Source organism: Anneissia japonica, unplaced genomic scaffold (genome assembly GCF_011630105.1).
Source record: "Anneissia japonica isolate Jap-2015-1 unplaced genomic scaffold, ASM1163010v1 scaffold288118_len230876_cov182, whole genome shotgun sequence".
Taxonomy (NCBI): domain Eukaryota; kingdom Metazoa; phylum Echinodermata; class Crinoidea; order Comatulida; family Comatulidae; genus Anneissia; species Anneissia japonica.
Genome location: NW_022709084.1, coordinates 146,782 through 164,212, shown reverse-complemented (window position 1 = coordinate 164,212; position 17,431 = coordinate 146,782). Strand labels below are relative to the sequence as shown.

The following is a 17,431-nucleotide window of genomic DNA, read 5'->3' as shown; positions in this document are numbered from 1 at the left end:
AGCAGGAGGTAGCATTTATCTTACGGCACAGTGTTAGTTCCAAAAAATGAATGATGAGTTACCGACACTGATGACCTAAGAACTAAATATGGCAGGAAGGAATGGCACCACTGAAGATTGAACTGCTGAAAAGCATATCAACGTGGGTTTTGCACTGCTGTTAAAGAAGTCAGTTCATTAGCAGCGTATCTTGGTGCCTGCATCAAAAAAATGTCCTATCTACAAATCAGGCTACAGCCTACAGAAGGCCAAGATGCACCAAGTATGTATTCTTCAGCAGACACAGACGGGAATGAGACAATGACGGAGGTTGATGATGGTGAGGGCTGCAGAAGAGGCAACCATCTAGTTCAGACTGAATTTAGTTCAGAAGAGTTTGGCCAGAATGCTGTAGATTATGCAACGCCACGCAATGAAGCGGACGTGGATGATGTTGAAGACGCTTGGCAACATGTTGACGGTGGTAGGTTCACCAATCAGGATGACCCATTCGATAACAATGAGACTGTACATCATCAGTCACAACTACATACAGAAAGTCCGCAGTTCTACCCACAGCACCAAGCCATTGTACCTATGAATAACCCAAGTAATTTCTACACAATGCAAGATGATGAGAATGTATTCATAGAGAAAGATACCATGCAAGATTTAAGTTATGCACAGCCAGATACCCGTAATTACCAAGAGTATATTGGACAAAATTATATTGGGGAGGTTGCCAGGGAAACCAATGTCATGCAACAGGAAATGATAGGTGAGGTGTGGACAAATAATTTGGATCGTACAGGAGAAGTATTGGCAAATAGAGCATCATCTGGACAAATGATCAATGTTTGGTTACAACAGGAAGCAGATGATTCAAGAAATTCTGAAGTAGGTGGTAATACTGTGCAGTTAGCGACTGATCCGTGTCAATTAAACTACTACCAGCCAACGATAGACTACACACAAGGTATACCAAGTAGCAATATGAGTGAATTAGATGATGAAATACAAGCTCCAATGGATTTTGAAATGGAAAATACACCGGCAACAATTGAGGGTGAGACAGAAACACAAGCTAACTATGATTCAAGGTAAGGCATACTGTCAATATCGCCAACAGAAGTTTCACCCATGCTTAGAAGATATTTTGGTTATTATGCTTGGCTGAGTTTTATATTTGTAATACATCTTCTGATCTGTAAAGTACACAATGTTAGGCTTTTAATGACAAGCGATATATCCTGCTGAACATAATATGCAGGTAAAGTATTAAAAGATTTCTCATAATATTTTAATCAATTTTTCTCTAAATTATGGATTCATATAATCAACGTCATTATCATAAACAAATTAGGTGTGTTAGTGTATATTAGGAGCAGATCAAAATTAAGTCAAGGTTAAATTAGAATTATGTAAATTTTATATTCTATTGATAAATATTTTCTTAATATAATTTTTTTAAAAACACAATAAAAGCTTTGTAAAAGCATGATCATATAAGAACATTGTTTGATTTTTTTACTATACAATATTTTCTTAATGGTGTACAAGAATCAGTGCTGTTCTGCTTAGTTTTCTAAGAAAAATTAAATTCTGCAAATGTTTTCAATTTCCTGGCTTTAGACTTATTGATTGTTTACAATTTAAGGTTTTTTTTTCTTATGATTCTATGAAGCTTTGTGTGGATGGCTTCCTAGTACTGTAGTATTAATTTCCTCATTTTGCATTTATCAGTGTTTCTGACTATTTTACAGTAGCCAAAAAGATGAATTGAAACTAAATTCTAAAAAGTTTAGTTAGAAAACAAACAACAAAACCATTGAATGAATTAGTTTTTATATCTACTGTAAAATTTTTTTTATTTGTATTGTCCAACATCAGAATATCTGATGCATTTAATAATGAATGTATTTTTGGCAACTTTAAATGTGATTGACCATACCTTCCTGCTTCAATGCTGTATACACATTAAAATGTTTTAATGATAACAATTAAATAAATAAGGTAAACTTGGACCTACTTAGTGTATAGGCATATAGGAATGTCAAGAATTCAGTAGGTATAGTAGCAGCAGTACCTGTCTATCTATAGAAAAACAATGATTTAATTAAACAAAGAACTACCTCACTATGTTTGTGCACTTGTGAAAATGCTGATATTTACAAGCGACCCCTTACAAAATATACATACAATATATTGTACTGTATGTTTTTTTAGGAGTATGCCTGTATAAAAAGTACTCTGTACCTTTAATTTTCAATGGTATAATTTTGTTATTTTATTTGTAGTCTTAATTTTGTATGTACAGTTTATTTTGTGTGTATCTGCATATTTTTATCTATGATTGTGTAGAAGTGTGCTTCATTTTTTAGTTAATATTTATATATTTTTGTAATTTAAGCTGAATGCACCACTCTTGTGTGTGCCGCCGTTCCAAAGGCGTATGTACTCAAAGTAAATAGATAAATATGTTTTTCATAACTGACATATGCCCTGCCAACCTTTACCCAAGAAAGGTTTTGAAGAACACCACAGATTAAAATAATATTTGTATTGTATTATTAATGCTTTTAAATTCATGTATTTAGTTATCATCACTACTTTGGTAATTATAGCATTGCAGTTTAAGAAAGATACTGTAATTATCAATCTCTGTATTATTAATCAGCATCATTTTGTTTAGTTATTAATTAGTCATTCTATTATTTAGTTTTTCATCACTCTGGTAATTTGTTTATCATCACTCTGGTATTTAGGTAAGTCCTGTATCATAAATCTAATTAGTGTATCACCACTTTGCTATTTTAATTATTGTCAATATGTTAGCGAATTTCCTCGCTCATATTTCTTACAATTTCATCTCTCTGTTTAATCGCTGTTACTTAAATGTTAAATGTTTCTATTGTTTTGTGATATTTTTAAACATTCAAGGACATTTGCTGAAGGAGAGAGAAATATTACCTATGCCTAAATAATATATGTTATTTAATTTTGAAAACATTTTTAAGATTAGTTTTGTAAATGAGAATAAGCAATGCAAAATTGATGAATAATTTTTCTTTGTCATAAAGGTCTTTGTATTCATGACACTTTCTATTAGCATAACAAAGGTTGCTTTTCATGGTACCTTGGAAAAAGCATCTGGTATTGGTTTTTTTATGATACAGTGCTGTTTTTTTTGTTTTTGTTTTATTTTTTTCCATTTGTTATTCAGTCTTGAGGAAAGGAATCGTCCACACAATTTAGGTCAAGGCTTGCAGTTGCAGGCCAATGTAGTATAACAGCCAATCAATGAAGTATTATTTAAAGTTATTAAAATTTAGAGTAAAATGTTACCAGCAGAGGCAGATCTATGTTGTGGAATAGAGAGGTGGAATAGAGAGGTGGGAAGGGTACACAGGCTGTTGGATTCATTTTTTTTTAAATTCTTGCAGGAGGAATAAGTATGGAATAGGGTGGTCTAAGGCCCTTCCCTTAAAAGATTTTATTCATAGCTGGCTGGAAATTAGCTCTCTTGTGGCTTTAGGCCTATGTCAGTTGTACGTTATAGGCCTAGTTGTAGGTCTAAGTAACATCGTTCAGTCATAATATAAGTTTATTGAGTGTTACGCATATATTAGGTCAAAGGTCACCACAAATTTAACCCAACCTTGATTTTACGAATCGCCGATTTTCGTACGCCCTCCGGTCCCATACCATACTGTACATAAAATCGAGGTTCTACTGTACTGTATTATGTCAGCATGCCGTATAAATTTATTTTGTATTTTAGGCCTAACTGTTTTTAACTGGCCCAGCCCTAAATCTACGCCGTTTCAATAGAGCACATTATAACTTTGTAAGTTCCCGAGGTAGTTGTTCTGAACCCTTTGCCACTGGCTTGATTAGATGTTTTAAACATTTTCATGTGCAAAGACTTGTTCACATTGGATTGATTTTTACCAAGAAGAATGGTAAATCTACCGTGGTCAAATCATACCACTGTTCGCACTTGGTAGAAATACATTAGATTTTAAGATCTGTAATAACCGTGGTGAACTCTAGGTCCCTGGTTCAATTCCCATCGCTGCCGCTCCTTGTGTTGCTGCTGGAGGGCTGAAATACAAGTTACAATAGCGCACCGTGTGCATTCATGGCCCATGTGCACGTTAAAGAACGCAGTACACTCTTCGGAAAAGAGTAGGGGATTGTCTTCCGGTGTACTGTCCAATCACCACCAGAACTACCCCAATGGAAGTAAGTCTTCTAGACTTTTGTGAGCTATCGTCGGTGTTTACACCGAATAAATTAAATCCAATCCAAGATAGTAAAATTGTGCACATGTATTGTCAGTCTAATCGCTTATACATTCTGAGAAAATTTCCGGGATGCATGCAGTATTTAGCATACACTCAGAAAGTTTCCAATGTTTTGTTTTTTGCTCGGGATAAACAGCCAGGTTCTTCTTTCTTGGCAATGTTTACATAATAAACTTTTGTCTTTGGAAATTTAACCACACAGTATCGTTATATTTATCTTCTTCCAGTTCTTAAGCTTTATGCATTCTGAATGGTACGGTTAACAATATCAATATCTGATTTTGCCGTGATTATGGGGACTTTTGTGAATATTTTTCCCCACATGATTTAGAGTACTGTATGCCTACACGTATAAAACATCAGCATTTCTATGTTCTGGGATGTATTAAAATAGGATGTATAATGTATTCATGGCACCAAATAAATCAACTTCAAGTGACACAGGGCATGAATATGAGTGTTTCATGAGTGACACATCTTACATAAATCATTCATTCATTTCTCCATTTACAACATTTACAAATTTTATTTTTTACCATTTTTTTTTTACTCTTTTACATAGAAATTTACTAAAAATATTAAGTCAATAATGAAAATATTTTCATCCAATTATTATTATAATTATTATTTCTTTAGGTACACATGTGCCAAGGATTGCCAATAGCAAATATATCACTGTCCTACTTGTAGGTTAATCCTTTCAGTAAACATGCTTTACACAAACTAAATCTCAACATGAGGCTTATACCCGATTCACACTTAGAATGAAATGTAACAAAATGTACCAAATTGTTACCGGGATATCTCCCGAGATATTCCTACTGAGATTGGTCGTATTCACACGTACAATTTCCATCCATGTAAAATCCTTGTAAAGAAGTCATTAGAAATGCTTGGTTGACTCCTCTTGTGAGCAACGAGTCCATAAGTAGCACACACGCAGTCTAGCCTAGCCTAGGTCAGGAGAGACACATTCAAATAGGCGTTATATACAGTATATCCTAAGTTTACGGGAGTCTAAAAAAGGAGGGTTTTAGGCAGTATATATTTATTATATTAAGATTGGCCGAGAATCGAACAAGCTAGGCCTAGGCTGGCTACTTTACTTGCCGTTGAGGCAAATGTTCAAAGAAATCAAATTCATCAGCATAGTAAAAAGTTGTCGGCGAAATTTGACGTCGTTTGATTATCCTAACGACACTAGAATCACGATGTTTGTTGTTTGATTTTCTTCTCCTCTTTTCATCAATAACCATGGATAATAAGAATTCCTCCATCCATTCTGAACGTTACAGTACATATAATAAGCAATTATCCTAGGCCGGCTAGAAATTAGGCTTGGTTTGTTTTGAAATAATTCGCGCTACACAGCTGGCTAGGCCATGTCGATTCGATTAAAATTCCTGGGCATGCGCAGTCATCATCATGTAACATCTCGGTAATCTTTACAGACCTCACTGATGTCGGTAAAGATTACCGAACTATTACACGGATGTTACATTTGTTTTACAAGGATGTGCATTCACACGCTTGGGCAAATGTAAGAATTTGTTACAATTTGGTAGATTTTTGTACGTGTGAATCGGCTATTAGAGGATGTACCGTAGTTGTGTGGTCTTAAAACAAAAATCCCTAGAACATTGACAGGAATTGAACCCAGGTCCCTGTGCTTGAAAGGCACCAAGCTAATCAATTCCACTTAACTACTAAAGCACCAGTTCCATGTTACTTTATGATGATAGATTTAAGGTTAGTTCCCAGTTTGAAGTGCCGTCAAAACAAAGTTGAAATTTTTTTTGACTTGCGCGCAGTCAACTAATAATGCAAGGTTGACAGTACTAAAGGTAAAACACTGGATGATATTTTAATGTGAATTGATTAGCCGTTTAATTTTTTTATAAATTTATTCTTTCAGTGCAGAGAAATCAATATGTCAGTGCCATGCATCAGTGATGGTGTACGATGACGCAAATAAGAAATGGCAGCCGTCTGGAGGGGTGCAAGGGATGGCTAGGGTCCTCATCTATCACCACCAGATGAACCATTCTTTCCGAGTGGTTGGCAGGCTCATCTCTGATTCTTCAGTAAGTATATTTGTTCAACTTGAAGGGTAGGAAGCGTTGAAAAAAATATATGCTTAGCTTCAAGATTATTGACATCAGTTTATTTCTATCATATGATTAGTAATGCCTGACTGTTAAATGTAAATGTATGAAGGAGGACTTTTTTTTTTAATATTCTCATAAGCCGACTTTTTTTTTTTTTTAATATTCTCATAAGCCGGGCATTCACTGTGTGGTACTGCAGTCATACGACAAATCCAACCCTTTGTCTGTGGCAGTTTGAATGGATTTCATTAATAACAATCCATTGTGCGCATGTCGTGGCATTGCGTTCTCCATAGTATAATAATAATAATTCTGGATTTATATAGCGCCTCCCGTTGACGCAACCTCGAAGCGCTTGAACATTATTACCCCCAGATCAATGGAACACACACTCAAGCCCCATAGGGGAATTCCATAATGTTCCAGCTGTATTCAGCGCAGGCTGTGTTTGAACCTACCAGGTACCCACTTGTACTCCTGGGTGGAGAGAGACAACCGTAGATAAAGTGCCTTGCCTTGCCCAAGGACACAAGCGACTTGCACAGCGAGAGTTTTGAACCACCAACCTCGAGGTTGGGAGTCCAAACCACAACCGATGCGCCAACCACTTCTCCATAGACGTCGCGTCAGGCACAGTGAGTGTCCAGCCTTATGTATTGATTTTAATGTATTTGCAGCCTGATTCTTTTAAAGTCTTTGCGCCAAGTTTTTATGTTCTAAGTATTTAATAATTTCCCAAATAGGAGGAAACTACAGAAGCAGAAGGAAATTTTTACAGAAGTATGTCAACAGCATAATAATAATTTTGTGAATTTCCGTGTTCAAAGTTGATAAAGTTTATTTTAGGTGATGTACATCCTTGTTCATTGGTAATTATTAAGTAAATAAATGTTTTATTAAGCACAATTTGTTTAAATGGAAGGAGGTGGTTGAGGAAGGTGACTACAAAAAAACCTTCAATAATCGTGTTCTTGAGAATGTACAGTAAATGGTCTAAAAAAAAAAATAAAGCATATTTATACCAACTCAGGATGCATTTCAAGCTGTGAACATTCAGTATTCAGTAATGATTTTATTTTCATTTGTAAACAACATTTAAATTGAATTAGCATTACAAGCATTGTTCCTGAATAAATGTAATAAATAAAAAAAATAATAAAATAATATAATAGAAAATAAACAGGTAAAAACTATACCTCTTCTGTTAAGTTCACTGCTCCAAAACTCTAGAACTCCCTTCCCATCATTACATGAGAATGTCCATCTATTAATTTTTTTTAAACTAATTTTTTTCTCATCCATCAATTTTTTTTTCTTGTTGATAGTATCTGTTGTTTCTTTTTTCTTTGTCTCCCATTTGTTCCTTTCTTTATTCAACTTCCATTGGACATTTTTTGAAAGCGCATTAGAGACCTAGAGTGCGAGACATCTGGAACATTTAAAGCACATTTATTTTATTTTTTCCACATTTGTATTGTGTTTATCCATGAAGTCATAGGGACCTTGTCAATGTGTTGTACAGTAATTGTTATAGTTGTTGCTTTTTATAAAATCTTTCATTTTATTAATTTTCTGCATAATTCTACAGGTTGTTATTAACTGTGCAATCGTTAAAGGCCTGAAGTACAACCAAGCCACACCTATCTTCCATCAATGGCGAGACAGTCGGCAGGTATATGGCCTCAATTTCCAAAGTCCTGAGGATGCTGACAGTTTTGCTAAAGCCATGAAAACGTCTTTAGATATGCTGAACGCACCAGGTAAATGACTTATTCTGCCCTCTCTTGTTTAGTAATTTCTCTTATTGTAATTAAAGAGCTAACAAAATAAGGTTTGTCTAAGAACAGATTATCAGTTTCATTATTTTCAAATTTGAATTCATAATCTTTGTATAGCATTTTTTATGAAATATAGAAAAAAGCTCTCATTTACAAGTTATCAAATAAGTTTAATTTTACTTTTAATCGTATTTATCAGAGTAAGTTTTCACTGATGATTTGCAGACTTTAATACAAAAGGGTTGAAGTTTTATTACCAACTAATAAAGATTAAAAGAGAACCTTATTAAATGCTTCAGTAAGACCTACATTTATATTCAACATTATGCATGCATGCTGTATTTGCAATGCATTATCCAATTAAATTATTTTGCTCTAAGCACAGAGGTTTCAAGGGTTTCGTCCCAGAATCTTGCTAGGGCCTTACACTCCCACATCCCCAGCAGATAAGATGACACCCTCCCAAATCCACCACTAGCTCAGTCCTGTGGTGTCAGTTGGCACTTTTTGCCAAAGTTCAAACTATAACATCAACGCATAAACATCAAATTTTTCTTTCTTGTTACTGATGTATATCGTCGCAATAGCACATGGTCATAACTCAGAATTTGAGGTCAATTTAAGGTCAAATCGTAATACCTCTTTTTTTTGTTCTTATTAAACAGAATAATATACTACTGTACGATATTTAAGCCCACAAAAATATAGATTTTTATTAATACTATAGAGTATATCACTACATATATTTTCAGTATATAATTTTAGCATAAAACTCATATACAGGCATATTATTTATTTATTTAATAATATAAATATTGTGAAACTTGCTTTTTCAATACACATTAAAATACTGCAGATGAATAAAATACTGTAAAAAGGACAGAAACTTTAGAAAACAAAATCATTTACACACCATAAGATAATTTACAATAATGTCAAGATGTGTTGGATAATATTTCGAAAATTTGTACCTTGAGGATTAATTTAAATCCTTGAAGTTAATTTTTGCACATTGACAAAATTTTCCAATGACATCACTTAATAAAGCCCATAGCCATAAAATGAAGCATGTATAGGTTCATCTGTACTATACATACCTTAAAGGTAATACAGAAATACACTAGTGATGTTGAATATGTGAGCAAAACTACTGCTGTGAAGTAACTGAATAATTCTTTAAAGAATAAAATATGCTAAACAATGCTTGTTTAGTATTATCACACTATGCTTTGAACACTTGTAGGGATCATCAATTTTTTTTAACCTTAAGCTCTTTTCACACTGTCACAAAATTTATGTGACAAATTTGTGTGATATGCCCATATATGGGCATGATGACGTCTTATTACAACCATATATGGGCATTTCACCTTTACTTGTGACATAAAATTTGATTGGATTGGATTAGATTTATTTGGTGTAAACACCAAGGATAACCCACAAAAATCTAGAAGAAGACTTATTTCCAGTGGGGTCCTTCTGGTGGTGATTGGGAAGTACACCGGGAGACAATCCCCTACTCTTTTCCGAAGAGTGTACTGAGTTCTTTAATGTGAACATGGGCCATTAATGGACACGGGACCAACGGCTTAAAAGTCTCATCCGAAAGACGGTGCGCTATTTTAACTTGTATTTCAGCCCTTCAGCTGAAACACAAGGAGAGGCAGCGATGGGAATTGAACCGGAGACCTAGAGATCTCCACGGTTAACGTACACACAATGGCTACCACCAGATGAGCCGACTGAGCTAAGCTGCTCCCTCCGTTGATGTATGGACACAGCTTCAAACTTGAGTTTGTTTTTAACTGTTTTTTGAAGTTAGGACAGTATTTCTATATTTTTGCAAAATTCATATTTTCTGCATCAAAAGTATCTGTTGGTAGTTTGTCTTATTGAGGAGATTAGTATGTCTGTCCTTATACTAAAGTTCAACAAAATAAAACAGGGTGTAAAACAATGTAATAAAACATGTAATCCTTGAATTAAAATTCACTTGAAATTTCTTCATTCGATAAAGAGTAAGTTTCGGTATCCAGAAATAAAATCTGAAATTTGCAGGTCATGTTTTTTTGCTGAACCCAAAATATTGGTACAGTAACATCTCCAATTTACGTACCCTTCCGTCTGAATGGAGATCATAATAGAGGAAATCGTAATTCAGAGATTTCATAGCATCTCAGTAGTGAGGGTACTTGACTGGTTCATAATGTCATTATCGCTGCAAATCGAGAGTTTGTAATTTGGAGGATAGCAATTGGGATATGTTACTGTATTCAAATTTTCAACACACTTGTCAGGATTTGCATTCTGTACAAAATTCACCATTACAATATTTTATCACTCATACAGCAGCAGTAGATTTCACTTCACACTTTTTTTTTTATTGTGATGTTAATAAGAAAACTAGATTTGTGATATGTCAACTCTAAATAATAAACCAGAAAGAACACCATAGAGGCAGTATACTGTCACCAATCCAAATTGCAGACAACAAAATTCTTCACTGAACCATTATATTGTCCAGGCATTTTTTTTTTGTAAATGTCACAGGCTGATCTTAAGCTCGAACTTGAAACTTGCGACCAACAACTGTCAATGATGACACCCTTTCACAGACTCAAAGTAGAAACTGGGACCTAGATCAGGTCTACTCCGGTATATATTTTGGTAATTGTAAAAGAGGTCATGCTTTAAATAATGGCCAACTAGGAAATACAAAATACAGTAAACCCTCTTGTAGTAATGCAATATAAATACATAGTTTTTCAATGTTATAGCAGAATCTTTGAGAATGCAAAATATTTGCCCCAAACAAGATTAGAACATGAACAGGGCCAGTGGGCTTCTTTGGAAATTTGAATTTGATTGGCAGTAACTTATTGCCTATGTGTGTGTGGGACAGCGTCAGTTATCATTACACTCTATAATACCCCCTCATTGTTAAAGACAAGACAAAATTTAGAAAGGGATATATGCGATATCAAATTTAAGAAAAGTAATTTTGTAATAGTGATATCTTATAGCTATTCATAAGGGAAAAAAAGTCTGGTACAGAGGAGGCCAGCTGTGTCAAGGGTATGAAGTTACCTCTGTTATCATGGCGATGATGTGTGTACTCAGCATCTTTGTCCGGCCCACATTGCTTTCTCTCAACCAATTACATTCCAGCAAACTTCCAACAAACATTTCTTCAATATCTTAATAAGTGATGGGGACCGTTCTCTTCACAAGACAGGTCACTCATCTCTGTGACCTCATGAGTTTGACCCTAGTTGCGGTGATGGTAGTGATGTAATGTCACAAATATATCCTGAGAATTCTTTTCATAAGCAAGCTGAAGGAATTTAGGTCGGTAGAGTAGTTAGAGTTGATAGGATAAATGCTATGACAAGCTGACATTTAACAATATTGTATCGTAATTCACATTCGATCCAATTCTTCCCTGTTGGATCAAAGATGCGAAGGACTGCTTACTGTATATCATTAGGTAAGTGTATCATATCATTTATTTGACCGAAGGAACAACTTGAAATTACACAGATAAAAGCAGACAATCATTGAAATATTCACTCAGATAATATACAGGAAGACTAGCATTAGATTTGTAGGACTATATTATGTGGCAGTATTGCCTAAGAGCGAAAATATTTATCACAAAGCCCCTCATAGTCCTACTACATAGTAATAATAATTTTTATATTAACTGCTCACAAAACAAGAATTGTGATAAAATACTGTATATAAATTCTATTTCAAAGGTACATTACCTTTTTAACATTAAATATGAAAGAGTTCACACCTAATAGCCTTGTGAAATAAACAACAAATATTTTTATGTACGATGAGTTACTAGAATATTTTTCAAATTGTCAATTTTTTTTATATAAATAGAGTTTATATTTCTAACTTTCACATTAGATATTAGTAGACATTCACTGACAGGATGTATTATAAGTGTAATGATTAACTGGTTGTGTAACAGATATTTAAAAAATAGATTATATATTGGGTTAAATAATAAAAATTCCTTGTTTTCCGTCCCCTCCCTTACCATATTTTGGGCCGCATCAATTTTTGTTTCTTGTTATTTTTAAAATTTGGGGGTTTTTTACATCAAAAATGCAAAATTTCAATTGCTGACACATTTTATAGTTTACAAATGCAACACAAAGACCATGATAACAGCAAGAGAAGCAATGACAGAACTATTGACAAATTCTCTATAACACATTTTGCTACGCAGAACATTCTTTGGCATATTTTGACGAAACGGTGAAAAATAACAAGTATCAAATAATAAGTGCCTCCCTCACCAATTTTTTGAAAAACCCAGGATGAGAAACAAGGATTTTTTGTTACTTGGCCTTGTATATACAATGCTAATTTATTTATTCGCATCCAATAGCATGCACTACGACCTAACGATGGACCTTTCCGCCAAGCAAGCCTCCTTTGATATTGTTGCCACAGTCAAATCAGAATAGGGCCTGGAGTACGCACATGTCCCACAAACATGTGTAGTCTAACAAATTCGCATGTTAAGCGAGATTTGTCTGCTGTGTGCATTCAGAGCTTGACTTGCAACAAAATATTCATCGTGATGTAAAAACCCCAGCTTTTTGCACACAAGACGCAAAAAATCAGATGCATTATATCAAATTAGTACTTGATCGGGGATAGGAAAATTATGTGCAAATGAAAGTGACTTTAAAGTAACTTGAGTAAATTATAAATTAGGTCTGTGTGTGTCTACATATTCACTTAAAGCCTTGTGGCATATCAGAAATAGAATTTATATATCAAAATAAATTATATATTAGGTCTCTGATTGTCTATCCATATGGTGTTGATCATAACAGAATAAATTATAAATTAAGTATGAGTTTCTATATATCCACACGTTTCAGCCCTCTGGCATATCAGAAATAGAATTATATATTATAAATAAATTAGAGCCATGAATGTCTGGCCATGTCGTGTTGACTGTTTTGAAGTAGTCAATATTAATTTTTAAAAAAATGATGATGAATATGATAGTTAATTTTCAATATTCAATAATATCAATATTTAACAATACATGTATACAACATTTGTTTTAGAGTATATCGATTTGATCATATGTAATGAATTAGAATATAATTCTTAATGGGTAAAAATACAAGATTTGTTTTGGTGATCATTTTATTGTATATTTACCATGTGATTTGCTATTTTTTGTTCAAGTAGTATTGCATTTCATCTTGACCACATTATTCTAGGAACCTGTGGTTTATTTATGTAGAGTGTGGTAGAGTATTTATAGCCATACTACTAATGCCCATATATGGCCTATGGCATCTATTCTTACCGCTTGTATATTATTACAACCAATCTGTTTATTTGCTTTCTATTCATTTTCTTTTAATTTTGTAAACATGTCTCTGTTTCTGATCATAACTTCTGCGTCTGTTAATTTTCAGTGAGAATATATGTTGTCTTTCAGATTTTAAATTGAAAGCTAATAAATTGCACAAAGCAAAGCAAGTTCATCTGTAATATTATTCACTACATGATATTTTATTCAGAACCATGAAAAATCTCTTTGATTTTTAGTCAAAGCCGAGTATTACGAAAATAGAAACTGTAATTCTTTCATGAGAGCGCATCTTTTTGTTATAGTGGTACTTAACAATTGCATTCAAACACAAGAAATAACATTAATTTTATTTCCATTTTATAGCATAAACACAAACCACAGACAAAGGATAGGTACCGTAATTTTAACTTGGAAGTCGCCATAGTACTAATGGAAAAAATAATTCATTAATTTGAGATGGAGATGATGTGAGTGAAATCTAAATCTTGTAGTCCCAGAGCTCTGCATGGGCCCCTACCATGTGCCCTACACGGGGCCCAGTTAATTGATAAAGGAGACCTATTCTCCAAAATCTACCTCTTCTCATATCAGCCCTATAGTTTTTAGTTAGGCCCATAAAAAAAATTATCACCCCCTACCTCATCACTTTTGGAGAAATTCTGATTTTTTTTATATTTTTTTTTTCAATCAACATATATTTCTATTTCAAACGGTCATTTTTCCATCTTTTTTCACTTGAAAAGCTCAGGATTTCTTGCAAATATGTTTTACTGGTATGTCCAACAAAAACATATTTTTTAAATATAAATTTTATTCCATTTAATGACTTATTAATATTTATATATGTGTCCCTAACCATTGATTTACTTGTAAAAATCGGTAAAATGGGGACAGGGTTAGTAAAAAAAAAAACCTCCCTACCTCATCTGTTTTTATTCTTTGATAGGGTGATAAACTAATAATTTCTTTTATGGAGCCTTATCTGTTTCAGATCAAAACTCTAAAAGCTTACAATTTTTAATTAATTTTGGTATGTATGATGTTTTAAAAATCTTTTTGTTTTATTTTTTTTTATTTAGTGGTTTTATTATATTCATGAATTTTGAAATTCCATTGCAATATTAAAGGGTAAATCAATGAAACCTGTTGCAAAGGTCTGCAGGTGTAATTGGGTACCCCAGAGGAAGTTAGCTTGAAATACTTTGTAGCTATGGCAATGTAATTTGTTTTCTTGTGTTTGGAATTCAAAATTCCAAATGGTACGAGAATTCCTTTCTGACTATTTTATTTCATTTCTCTTTTGAATTGTTTATGATTTTTTGTATTTGCATATTTTTTTTTGGCTCCATACATCCTGTATAGAAAAACCAGTTGGTCCATAGTTGGAATTATACAATATTATTGATATAAGACCCTTAAATTAAAATAAGTGTAGATATTTTGTAGAGCACATGATCAAAATACTCAAAAGTGATTTTTCTTTTTTATAGATATCTGTTGTCTTTTTTTCTAATTTTCTTTAATTATTTTCCAAATGTTCATTTTTTTTCTCATCTTCAATATCTGTATTGTGCATGTCCCTTTTTTATGTAAAGTTTTTCATGGTGGAGACCCTTTCCACTGTGTTATGTTTATATAAAATTTAGATAATATTGCCTCTTTGAATTACTACATATTTTATATTAACAAGCTCATATGCTATGTTCATATGTAGATTGAATTAAAGTATGATTTGGTTTTCTTTTGTGTTTTAGATAAAATATCACAACTATATTCAAATATTGATACACTTTTGGTTTCCGTTTTTGTTTTAGCTCGTCCACCACCTGCTCACCCACCAGCTCCTCCACCTAGTCATCCCCCAACTCAACGTCACAATGGACCAGTGGCCAATAACACAAATGAACCAAGGTAGGCTTCATAACCATCAGCAGTTTCAGTATCAGTTTCATCACTACTTTTATTCAACTTCAGGCTCATCATTCAATGTCAACATCCTTATATCATGATCATCCAACACTATCTTCATTATTATCCAGTGTCATCATCAGTAGGGACTTCAAACAATAGGACATGGGGCTGTAGACAACAGAATTTCATGCTAAGCTCTGCCTACTTTTACACTGAGCATGTGTCATCCTTTAACTCTAGTGAAACTTTTCTTTAATATCCTCAGTTAAATTATGATTTTATTGAAGGAAATTTTACATTTAATTACTCTGCTAAATGATAAAAGGAATAATCTAGAACAGAATAATTTATGGGTTGCTCAGGCCTGATGTGGAAATTGCAGAATACGCTGAACATATCTACTTGCATTCTTGACTCTAGGCGTAGTTAGCACACAACAAAGGCCTAGTTGGGCATGCACCATCAGACATGATTCGGATTTGCAAGGCCAACTTTTGATATTTGCTTATTTGTGACACCATTGTTATCATCTGACATCAATGTCATCAAGTTCGGCAAGACTTTATTATACCTTTTTCAGTGAACCTGCCGCCCGCCAATAATGATGATTTCAAATAAAAATAACATTTTATTTTTGACCAATTAGCTTACCCGCCACCATGAAAAAATGGAAATTTCAGAGAAAAATTATTTTTTTACAAATTGTTATTATGGCCGCTGCTTCCTTGAAATCACCAAAGATAAAATATGTATATATTTCTTCCTAATGATATAAATTTAAAGCATTTAACCATCCCATTACACTGTTTACATTCACCAATAAAATTTTATTTTATTTTCTCCTCTGTCTGGATGTTTTCGGCAAAACTATTTGCTAAATAAGAAAACAAATATTATTTTAATTTTTTTTATGCCTGCTGACGATCTTTAAAAAATAAGTTCACAAAACAAGGTATTAAAAAAGTCTCGCCTTACCACCTCGTCATCATTATCATTCAACATCATCATTCGATATCACAGGAGCATTGTACTAATAATTTGTATAAAAAACAACGCCATGTGGCTAATTGGCTGGCTGATATTTGCATGTTTATTAAGGCTTTTGACTTTTTATTGATAAATTTAGGACAATTAAATAGAACTTTAAAAATAATGTACTTGGATTTAGGTCCGTAAATTACAGAATTTTATTTTGAAACCAGATTGTCTTAAATCCCTATAGACTCAATATATAATTCTATTTTGTACATTGAACTTAATGGTGTGCTTGTATTTCATCACCTATGTAAAGCTCCGTTTCCATAGAATCGCTCACCCTTTCGGCAGCAGTCGCTGACAGTTGTCAGGATGGTTCTATGCAAACCAAGCTTAACTATGGAATTCATAGCCAACAGTGTTTACAAGTTAAGAACTAGTAACAGTACTCGATATTAGACCAGTTACCAATTCAGGATTTTAGAAAAAGAAATACAGGCAATTACTCCATACCTCACAAATAGTTTGTAGTTACATTTTCTAGGGGATTCCCCGTAAAAAATATAAATAATAATAATAGCTCGCCTTCCGGCTAGCATGAAGTAGAATGGGATTGCAAATTATACCAATGTTTTTCCATCTTGTCGAAGACACACATAAAGCCTGCCGTACCTTGCTTCCAATATTTTGATAGAAAGAAGTTGATACTATAAGGTTTGGTAATAGTCGGTCTAATATTTGCATAAATTTGAGGTCAATTTTATCGGCTGCTATAAAACTGAGCATAAGGATTGATTAAAATATTGTCCCATGCAAAATACCCCAAAAATCATAAAATGACATTTTGGAAATTAACTTGCTAATTTTGAAGTAACAGTTAGTGTATTTAAAAAATGTTTAACCATAATTTTGTAGATTTAAAAATCATTTTTTATGATTTTTTTTATTCTTTTCAGGGGAGGATATATCTTTAATTGATATATAATGATAAAAATACAAAGTGCAGTATTATTTAAT

At 33.3% G+C, this 17,431-nt stretch overlaps 1 protein-coding gene across 4 annotated transcripts in view; it reads left to right on the top strand.

Moving 5' to 3' along the window:
* Positions 1-17,431, top strand: part of LOC117106654 (vasodilator-stimulated phosphoprotein-like) — a 59,071-nt gene that overhangs the window by 21,949 nt on the left and 19,691 nt on the right. For 3 of the 4 annotated variants that reach the window (XM_033248047.1, XM_033248048.1, XM_033248049.1), the window contains exons 2-4: positions 6,202-6,370; positions 7,983-8,154; positions 15,343-15,439. In XM_033248047.1, the coding sequence (XP_033103938.1) occupies positions 6,202-6,370; positions 7,983-8,154; positions 15,343-15,439 (438 nt within the window). Of the gene's footprint in view, positions 1-169; positions 1,080-6,201; positions 6,371-7,982; positions 8,155-15,342; positions 15,440-17,431 lie in introns of those variants that run through there. The other variant, XM_033248045.1, reaches the window with a different exon arrangement.